The 11,057-nt window shown below is 41.7% G+C and overlaps 1 protein-coding gene across 2 annotated transcripts; it reads right to left on the bottom strand.

Moving 5' to 3' along the window:
* Positions 1 to 6,041: 6,041 nt before the first annotated feature.
* asb5a (ankyrin repeat and SOCS box containing 5a) lies at positions 6,042 to 10,714 on the bottom strand. Of its 2 annotated transcripts, XM_029770777.1 has the most exons (7): positions 10,373 to 10,712; positions 8,554 to 8,633; positions 8,355 to 8,462; positions 7,991 to 8,141; positions 7,524 to 7,658; positions 6,987 to 7,178; positions 6,042 to 6,831 (listed from the first exon to the last, which is right to left on the bottom strand). In XM_029770777.1, exons 1-7 carry the CDS (start codon positions 10,587 to 10,589, stop codon positions 6,704 to 6,706), a joined length of 1,011 nt encoding a protein of 336 aa, XP_029626637.1. In that variant the 5' UTR covers positions 10,590 to 10,712; the 3' UTR covers positions 6,042 to 6,703. The 2 variants fall into 2 exon arrangements, with proteins under 2 accessions (XP_029626637.1, XP_029626638.1); XM_029770778.1 differs by lacking the exon at positions 8,355 to 8,462 and having other exon boundaries at positions 10,373 to 10,714.
* Between the last annotated feature and the right edge of the window lie 343 nt (positions 10,715 to 11,057).

Genomic DNA, 11,057 nt, shown 5'->3' with positions numbered 1-11,057 from the left:
TTCACATTATCTCCAGGAGATCTCTAGCCAGATAGATGGGTGTCAAGACTGAGGTACCAGACTACCAGAGCATTATCCTATCTGCTAAACCACAGGCTTCACAGACCACATGAAGGGCTGGGCACACAGACAAAAACATGTATCAGGCTGTCATCCATAAAAACAAGTTTACAGCTCAATTGTAAATTGCGCATCAAGGGCGCAGGCTGCGGTGAGATTTAGGACCTACAGAGCAGCCCATCGGGAGTTAGAATTGGCTTTCAGTGTAATCTGACTACTCTCAATCGAGGTAGAAAGCAAACAGCAACAGCAGCAAGCGCTGAAGATTCTAAAAAGGGGTTTGTCACAAAATATTCCCGAATTATGCAGGATAAGAAACTCTTCCAAACAAAATAATATAAGTGGTTATGAAGGTAAATCTTTACTTTAAACGTTGTACTGTACCAAATGCTGTCATACAATGACAGCAGATGTCATGACAGTAGACAGTGTAGGGAATTGCCGTGACACACTTGATGCAATGAAAATCGTTATGATGATGCAATGCCAGCAGTAAGCAGGCATATTAGCTGACCTAACAAAGGTTTGAAAGCATCTGCTAAATGGCACATTTGAAATACAATTGTAACAAGTGTATAGTCAGTTGATATGAGCAGACACCAGCTCTGGCAGTTGAAATATCAGATCAGTTCCAATCAACTAAACAGTTGCGTAAAGAAAATACTGTCCTAATAATTAGCAGCATGGTTCTGTTCATAGCCGTGGCAAGTAGGAGTGCTGAGGGTGCTTTTTTTTTTTACAAAAGTAGTGCACTGGGCCTTTACTACTCCTGTATTCAGGGCTGGTCCTCACCATTCTGCTGCCCTAGGTGATACAAAAATATTTTTGTCCCAAAAAACTAGAATAGTTTCAGTAAGCAAAATGACATTGAAGCTAGGTTCAATTTAGGTTCGGAATGAAAGGTGAAAACGTTGAAATCAGGTTCATTTTCGGTTCTGAATGAAAGTTGAAAATCTAGATTTTCCATTCATTGAAAATACATATTTTCCGGACAATGAAAAAATACATATACTGCTCAAAAAAATAAAGGGAACACTTAAACAACACATCCTAGATCTGAATGAAAGAAATAATCTTATCAAATACTTTTTTCTTTACATAGTTGAATGTGCTGACAACAAAATCACACAAAAATAATCAATGGAAATCCAATTTATCAACCCATGAAGGTCTGGATTTGGAGTCACACTCAAAATTAAAGTGGAAAACCACACTACAGGATGATCCAACTTTGATGTAATGTCCTTAAAACAAGTCAAAATGAGGCTCAGTAGTGTGTGTGGCCTCCACGTGCCTGTATGACCTCCCTACAACGCCTGGGCATGCTCCTGATGAGGTGGTGGATGGTCTCCTGAGGGATCTCCTCCCAGACCTGGACTAAAGCATCCGCCAACTCCTGGACAGTCTGTGGTGCAACGTGGCGTTGGTGGATGGAGCGAGACATGATGTCCCAGATGTGCTCAATTGGATTCAGGTCTGGGGAACGGGCGGGCCAGTCCATAGCATCAATGCCTTCCTCTTGCAGGAACTGCTGACACACTCCAGCCACATGAGGTCTAGCATTGTCTTGCATTAGGAGGAACCCAGGGCCAACCGCATCAGCATATGGTCTCACAAGGGGTCTGAGGAGCTCGTCTCGGTACCTAATGGCAGTCAGGCTACCTCTGGCGAGCACATGGAGGGCTGTGTGGCCCCCCAAAGAAATGCCACCCCACACCATGACTGACCCACCGCCAAACCGGTCATGCTGGAGGATGTTGCAGGCAGCAGAACGTTCTCCACGGTGTCTCCAGACTCTGTCACGTCTGTCACATGCTCAGTGTGAACCTGCTTTCATCTGTGAAGAGCACAGTGCGCCAGTGGCGAATTTGCCAATCTTGGTGTTCTCTGACAAATGCCAAACGTCCTGCACGGTGTTGGGCTGTAAGCACAACCCCCACCTGTGGACGTCGGGCCCTCATACCACCCTCATGGAGTCTGTTTCTGACCGTTTGAGCAGACACATGTACATTTGTGGCCTGCTGGAGGTCATTTTGCAGGGCTCTGGCAGTGCTTCTCCTGCTCCTCCTTGCACAAAGGCAGAGGTAGCGGTCCTGCTGCTGGGTTGTTGCCGTCCTACGGCCTCCTCCACGTCTCCTGATGTACTGGCCTGTCTCCTGGTAGCGCCTCCATGCTCTGGACACTACGCTGACAGACACAGCAAACCTTCTTGCCACAGCTCGCATTGTTGTGCCATCCTGGATGAGCTGCACTACCTGAGCCATTTGTGTGGGTTGTAGATTCCGTCTGATGCTACCACTAGAGTGAAAGCACCGCCAGCATTCAAAAGTGTCCAAAACATCAGCCAGGAAGCATAGGAACTGAGAAGTGGTCTGTGGTCCCCACCTGCAGAACCACTCCTTTATTGGGGGTGTCTTGCTAATTGCCTATAATTTCCACCTGTTGTCTATTCCATTTGCACAACAGCATGTGAAATTTATTGTCAATCAGTGTTGCTTCCTAAGTGGACAGTTTGATTTCACAGAAGTGTGATTGACTTGGAGTTACATTGTGTTGTTTAAGTGTTCCCTTTATTTTTTTGAGCAGTGTATTTCCGTACGTTGAAATTAGGTTCATTTTCGGCTCTAAATGAAAGTTGAAAAGACATTAATGTCTATATTTCAACCAAATCAAGGCCCGTTTAGACCAATTCTGAACCAAACACAGAGGTGTATGTTTGGGCCAAATCAAGGCTGGTCTAGACCGGACCAAAAACCAACATCCGTGGAAATCAAGGCTGGTCTGAACAGGAACAAAAAAATATGTCCAAAAGACTTTGGCTTTGGTCCGTGCTTACTGGGGTGTAGCCTACTGGTGTCGGCCTGCAATGGAATTTTATGAATGCCCATCCATGTGTTATGCCCACCATTTGTAAAACAGTCTGTTGCATTGACTTTATTAGTCCTGATTCCTGTAACTAATCAATTTGGCTATTTAAGCTCTGAATATCAGCTACCCCACTTTATCAGGAGTTATCCTGAGCCTATTTGCAATGTGTTTACACAGCGCGAAATGCGTAAGTATTTTATTTTTTGCTATGATCAGCTCATACAAACTTGAAACCATTGATCATGACATCATGACATTTGATTGGGCGCCATTTAGGTTGGGCTATTTGATCGGAGAAACCTGCATGATATAAAACATGGCTGTCTCATTACATTGTTATACATTTTATCTCCAGCCTGTAGGCTACAGAAAAGGGCACATATTCGTTCTACCATATACTATATCTGCTACATGATTTATGCCTCTCTCCAACAGCACCCTGGAGCTCTGGGAATGGACAAGCAACATGTTTTGTGCCTCTGCCCTTGACAAAGTGGCACTGCTGATCACAGGGCGGCATCAGCGCTCACCCCAAAAGCCCATATGCCACTGGTTGAGAGAAATTGTCATTGGGCTGAATTATGTGAGGTTTTATGTCTTGTTGGAGGTGCGTCTTGGTCAGTTAAGTTCAGAAAATGTCTTTCTCTTCAATCTGCCACCATAGGCGGCCGCCTAATCCTGACTAAATAGCGTGCCTGCCTTGCCTGTATTAGCGGACCGATATAGCCCATTGTATAAGCTGTGCAAACAAAGCACACAATGGATTCAAGACAAGGTCGTTTTTATTGATCCCAGATTCTAAGTTTGTCAGTATCAAAGTAGCCTGTCATTTTGATAATTTGTGAGGTATTAAAAAAAGATTCTACTAAAGTCTGGAGTCATCTAAAATTACGTAGAATTGTGTGAAATGCATTTCTAAAAGTCAACATTTTTCCTGGACCCCTAGGCTACAAGTTCAAATATGGTTACTATTCATTTCAATTTTTGTAATGTTCTGGGAACGTTCTCCAAATGGTTTGACATTGGGAATGTTCTCAAATGGGTCAGAGAATATTAAGAAACAACGTTGTTCTGTGAGAATTGTAGTATTTCAGCATAACAGTTTTCCTCATGGTTCTATTTAAAGTCATGTTCTCAAATTGTTATGACAATGTTAAGAAACCTTTCCATATAAACCATAAGAAAACTTTAGTAATGTTCTGAGAAAGTTCTGAGAATGTTTTTTAAAAACATATACATTCCATTTTCAGCATCAACAAAACTATCTCTATCCTCGATCTTGTTAAGTGTGCTCAGATGTGTTGGCTGCACACACTAATTGACCACACCTAATCTTAATGAGTGCTTGTTTCCTTTGAAATGGGGTTTGTTTGAATAGACTAAAAGTAACAGCTTTGTAAGCATAAAAAAACGGTCAGATGTGAGCTCCATCCTGGTGGTGCAGTTGAGTAGGGGACTAGCGTAATTCTATGATTCGAGTACAGAACATTATAGGTTCAAATTTTACTGAAGCCGTGTCACAATAAAAAATATGTGTATATACATAATTAATGTGTAAGGAAAGGTGTGTCCTATCTGTGCTTGGAGTTCAAAAAGGTTAAGCTAAAATAAGCGAGCAGTGTTATTATTAAGTCTTATTCAAACATTCAGTGAAAGTTGTAAGCACGTTATTTAAAAACCTCCAAATAACCTATAATTTCCATATTCAGAGTGTTAATAAAACCTCCCGACCAAGCTTTCAAGGAACCAGAGTAAAGCGTTCTCCGAAACTCCATGCAACATAAGAATAAACGTTCCCAGAACAGGCAAAACTTTCACGACTGTTCTCTGAATGTTTAGCAAACCTTTTACCTGTCAAGAAACGTATGGCTTCGTTTCAACAACTCCCAGGGAACCAAATGTGTTATCTGGGTAGTCATTATCAACCTGGTTGAGATAGACGCACTAGGCATATTATTTAGCACTAAAATATATTGTAGTAACGAGACTTGACACTCCAAATGAAATGAGGGAATTGGCAGACAGACAAGAGAGGCTGACAAATGTCCTATTCACATTATTTTATTAAACGATGTGTATGTTATACCTGGAATGTTAATAGATAGCACGGAGCTATAATACAGCATGCATTTTTCAAAACTGCCGTTGGTCGTGCTTTGATTTTCAAACTCCCTTGCCCATGATTTTAAACCAGTCACAGCACCGCCACCTGCTGGTAATCAGCTGAAATTGTACTTTTAGAGCAAATACTAATGATTGAGCTACTCTAAGTGTAATGGACTAGTGAATAACTAGATAATACCTTCCATGATAGTTATTAAGAACTGATGTGCTTTTATTAGTTCATAGAGGTATAGAGGTACTTTTATTAGAGCTATCGTGTCAGAGGCAAATCAGAGGCATCTTTCACAAATACACACCAAACGGCTGCATCTCCTGGCCTTTTAATTTGTAATCAGCGAGTGTCTGTCTGATTGCACCTCAATCTCCCAGAAACAGATGACTTCGCTCCCGATGGATGATTCACATGACTCTAAAAAAGGGAAAGTGAGTAGAATTGAAAGAAAGCCTACAGTGAAGACCTTACTGTAAAAATGGCGGTGGGAGAAAAATCCTAATAAATGTACACTCACTTGCGCATATTCTTTGGAGGAAATGACAAATCCAGGCTTTGCAGCCACTTGAGAACTTCTCGTGGCAATTCTGTCTTTTTGGTAGGCTGTGCATAAGCCATTGTTAGCTAGCCAATCAGCTGTAGCTAGCTTCTATGAACCAGCCACATGTTTATGACATGACACGAAAATATTATTTATTGTCGCTGTTACTTTTCCTATTCAGTATTTAGCTAAAGTTGTTGCTATAAAATACTGAGTCTTGTAGAAATATGTTGGTAAACGAGCAGGCTAAGTTAACCCACTTACTAGCCCATATGATATGATACATTTCACATGTTGATCAGAAGTTCTATGGCAACGGCCCTCCTTCTTCTTTCTCCCGGGAAAGTGAATGTTTTCATGGGAAGGTACATTGTTGCAACCCACTGGAAATGGAAAATGTTGCCACGCACTGAAAGCAGCTTGCTTTTGAAAGACTTGCGTAATGCAAACTAAACCTTGAATTCAAAGCGTTTTAATAAGATAATAGCTCGCAGCTCAGACAATGATATTGCACATAATAAAACACATCAAGCAAGCAAATGTATCTCTATATTTTGGAGGATATGAATGCATGAGTGAATTGTTCTCCATAATGGTAAGGATTTTGGTGAATTTCAAGTTTTGCCAATGCATAGGTCTAACGTAAATCACAGAACAAGGTGATAAACCATTATAGTGTAATAATAAAAATTAAGCACATTTTTTCTTAAAACGCATGCACTTTAAATTGTGCTATTGTACAGTATGAGCATATGTGCCAGCCATTTTTATTGACTAAATAGCGGAAAGAGGCACTCATTTTCTAAGTGTGTTTAACAATAATTGTTAAATTATTATTCAATTATTGAGCTCCGGATTTACATGAATCTCTCCCTTGAAAATGTTCATAGCAAACAATGGTTGTTGGTCATTGCTCCAATCCCAAATTTGAGTATTTGATCTTGTGAACCATACTAAAATCAAGTATAAGCTAAATCAAGTATGTATTTCATTCCTTAAAGTGCCAGTTGTGTCAAAAGTGCTCCTTCAACCATTGCAGGCTGTTGAGTTTCCATGAATGATTGACACATGGAAGAAGCCACCACCACAGCGTATGAAATTGTGATGTTCTCTGCTTATCATCTGTACTGGAGGTAGTTCTTGAGGGGATTGGGCAGGGGTAGATGGTTGATGAGGTGAAACCTGTCGCGGCCCACACAGTCACGGATGCGCTGTCGACACAGCTGACTCAGTGGTTGGGGCGTGGCTGAAAAAAGGAAAAAACATATCATGATGGTTTTGTTTAAAAAATATAATGAAAAAGCTAGTTGGACTTGGGTAATGAAGCAAAAACACTATGAGACTTTGGCTATAGGAATGTACAGATTTCAAAAGATGACTGGATAAGCCTATAGAACTTACCCTCATAGACCAAAAGGAACCCCTCTGTCAGGCTGCTGGGGGGAGCGGCCTCCACAGGTCTCTGGAACTCCATGTTCCTGGCGTTGATATCTGCCCCAAAGTCCAACAGCAGCTTAACAATGGCTGTGCAGTCCTTTTCAGCGGCAGCATGTAAGGGAGATTCCATATATATACCTTTCTGTACATTTGCTCCTGTGTGGAGGGAAACCAAGGTAAGCATACTATGGATTTGATACACATTTAATAGTCCTTGGTCATTCAGTTACAGGAATTGAGTACTCTATCGCTGGTATAACATGATGTATTTAGACTTGTGTACACTTTTAAGCAGGTGGGTGCAACATATTAGTGGTGTAGAAAAGAGCAGATGCTCCGAGCTATCCCACCCAGGCCAAGCTACTACTGCATAGTGAGAGTGTTATACATATACTATACATTTCACTACTTTGGGAGACAGTAATAATCTTACCACTAGTTTTCACTCCTCCTCTCATCATACTATGGTGCTTTGGCAGAGAAGAGGTGCACGTGCCTCACCTTCCCTCAGCAGCCTCCGGACACACTCTATCTCCTGAGAGACACAGGCGGTGTAGAGGGGCGTTCCCAGGTGAGGAATTTCAAAGTCCACATCTGCTCCCCATCTGACTAGAGTCTCCACACACTCACTGCTGCCTGCCCACAATGGGCACATACATGGAAGTCATTAGGATCGGCTTTCCGATTAATGCGGTGGGTGTCTTAGCTAATTATTTCTGCACCCGTAATATCCTCTAAGCATTATGGGACATACTCTGACTTGAATTATGTTTGTGTATCTCAAACTTGCACTGTTATGTCAAATACTGTACTCTGATTGGCGACATTTTGATTCAGATTTTTAAGTTTAATGTATTTGCCTCAATCCCAAGTTAAAATACAGCCCAAAGGTCAGTGAAGCATACTTCAAGGTTTGTACTAGATTAATTAAGATAAGGATGTTGGAGTGATACAGGTACTGAGCATACCTTTACTGCTGGCTTCATGAATGGGCGAGGGCTGAAATACCAGCGCCTCGGGTTTGGCCCCGTTCTCCAGAAGGACCTCTGCACATGATACACTACCCACTGAGCACGCGTTGAACAGGGGAGTTACCCCGTCAATGGTGGTGACGTTCACCTGCACAGAGTCTCATGTTAAACTCTGACCGCTCAGCTGAATAACATAGCACCATTTTGGGGCAGAGGAAAAAATAACAAATTACAGAGAACAAGAAGTATTTTCAGAAGCCTTATTGACACATTTCTTAATTCATTATTAACTAATAATTATTATTGTTTCATAAAAAATATAGTATTCTTGATTATAACTGTATCTTCTCCAGTGACTCACGTTGGCTCCTGCAGCGACCAGAGCTCTGGCACATGCTACATGGCCTCCAAAGCAGGCCTCGTGGAGAGGACTCACATGGTCTATAGTGACCGCATTTACATTGTGGCCCTGCGGGAGCAGCAGAACACAACCATAGTACATTGCAGAAGGTAAGCAGTGGGTGCACACACTGAATTGAATTGGATTACCTTTGGCTCACCTGTAAAAGGAGATTCCTCAAGGCGAAGAGATGACCTTGGCATGCAGCATCATGTAAGGGTGAGCGGTCTGCCCAGGACCCTGCAGCAAACATAAATGCTTATGTCACTCATAACAACTTACAGTCTTACAGTTTTGATGAACGATTCCATTTCACTGGGCAAACACACACACCTGGGTCAAACGCCAGATGTGTTCCAGACTGCCTCATCATTGTTGCCTCCCTCCATATCACTGAACAATAACACTGCTGAAACTATTGTATTCTATTTCTCTTAGTTTGAGGTAAAGTACTAAAGTTCCATGCAGTTCAATCGTGGGATGAATATATACTGAGCCAATATGTCTACACTGGGAATAGCAGTAAAATCGCTTGACTCTCGGTTCAAGTTATCTTGAAATAACCTGCTTGATGTAGCAATCAAAGACCAAGCCACTGTAAATCAGAAACAAAACTTGTTCTGTGAACTACATCTAGCTACATCACTGACCTTTAATGACGCACAACAATATTTTACTTTGTGTTGCTGTTTGCTGCATTGGTGCTCCCTTTCCATGGACCAAGCATGTTGGCACACTGTCTGTCACTGACACTGAGAAGTTTAAGTGCTGTTTTGGTGTGCAGGTCTGTCTGCAGTACACATACCTTATTCGTAGACGCTAACTGCTTTAGCGCCTATTGACGATAGTATCTTCTGACTGGGGGAGTTTTGTTAAGAGCCTTGAAGCTTGCTCTAAACATTAACACGCAACGCTTGCGGTACATTTTTGGAAACATAAGGAATGTATCTTGGGCTCCCGAGTGGCACAGCGGTCTAAGGCACTGCAAGAGGTGTCACTACAGTCCCCGGTTCAAATCCAGGCTGAATCACATCCAGCTGTGATTGGGAGTCCCATAAGGCGTTGCGCAATTGGCCAAGAATTGTCTGGGTTTGGCCGGGGTAGGCTGTCACTGTAAAATAAGAATTTGTTCTTAACTGACTTGCCTAGTAAAATAAAAAATAAATAAAATCTTTCATATCAGCGAGAAATAATTTTCTAAAGACAAATAATTTTCTAAAGACAAACATTTCTAAATACCTTCATAGGGTTAGTGTTCCCACACAGCCATATCTCCATGATACATCATGGGCCACCAGTTCTAGTTAGCTATCTAGCGTGCTCCGAACACCTGCGTGGAAGCGTAACAGGGAGGAAATGTCGTTTGTCAGCTGGAGGACCACACAGCTTGTGGATCTGTGCACAACTTCTACAGTAAGTGTCTTTTTTTTTATTTGAAAGATTATTTCTCGCTGATTTCAAAAACTGTTTTGAAGCGATGATTATTGACTTTTTTAAACGTTAAAACACAGCGTCGGAATTGTAGTTCTCATGGAGCCAAATGTGGCCGAATGTAACCGCTGAAAACCCTACCTAAGGAGAATGGTTTTCGAGAGCTATAGTACATGACAGTCAGGAATGGAAACTAGGGCAAGGGGGTGGGGAGGCACCGCGTGGTCCCGTTCTATTAATACAGCAGGGTAGAACTTGAACTGACCAGTATGTACTGTGTATGCACAGTCACGTTTCAGGTACTTTTCATGTTAAGGTCAATAAAGTGAGATTATGTGTTATTCTCAGTATTCAGGGTGTAGCCTAATCATAAAACAAGAGACCATTCCATCAGTTAATCTCATCCTAAATATGAACTCTTCAGTTTACAAGGCAAAATATGCAATGGCAAATATAAATAGCATAATCATTTGAATATAGTCAGTTTTCCAATGTTCCAATTTTTTGGGGACAATAGATCAATGTAATAGAGAGATGTGTGTACTCACTGTGTCCTTGACCAAAATCATAGAACTCTGCAGATATCCTGGCTGCTTCCTTGCGGTTCCCTCTGATGATGTAAAAGTAGGAGAGGCAGTTGAGGCTTATCTTAATAAAGAGCTTGAAGCAGAACAGTGCCAGTATGGTGAGGTAAACATTGGAATAATGCAGCGAAGCAAACGGATTCTCTGTTGCCTCTGTCATATTGCCCCCTCTTTTGAACATGGCTTTGCTATACTGAGGGGATCATATGCCACTCTCAAGCAGTCCTCGCTGAACTAGCTGATATAATATTGTCCAGCTGCTGTTTCTGTGCCTGTATTAAAATAGTGGCTCTCGTTGTCATTGTGGTGTTGTGGAGTGCCATTTCTATGACGGAAGTCAATATCATCCTGTAATCATGATAAAAAATGTTTGAACAGTCAAAGCATGGAGCAGTGTCCACTATTGGTTGCAATTCATTTTAGGGGCTAAATGCATTGCAACTTGTAAACCAGATTGTAAATGGTCCAAAATAAAGTTATTCCATAAGGAGTAGGGAATGGTAAAATGTCGAGTGCAGTTTTAATCCAGGAACAAGGACAATACCTACATCAAGGCTACATTTCCAACTGTACATAAATAAGACAGATCGTTTTTTGTATGTTGTATATGCAGCAGAGGGCAGTATAGGCTAACGCATGGATTTTGACT

This window comes from Salmo trutta, chromosome 13 (assembly GCF_901001165.1).
Source record: "Salmo trutta chromosome 13, fSalTru1.1, whole genome shotgun sequence".
NCBI classification, from domain to species: domain Eukaryota; kingdom Metazoa; phylum Chordata; class Actinopteri; order Salmoniformes; family Salmonidae; genus Salmo; species Salmo trutta.
Note: the sequence above shows the minus strand (reverse complement) of the source record. Positions and strands in the feature narration are given on the sequence as shown.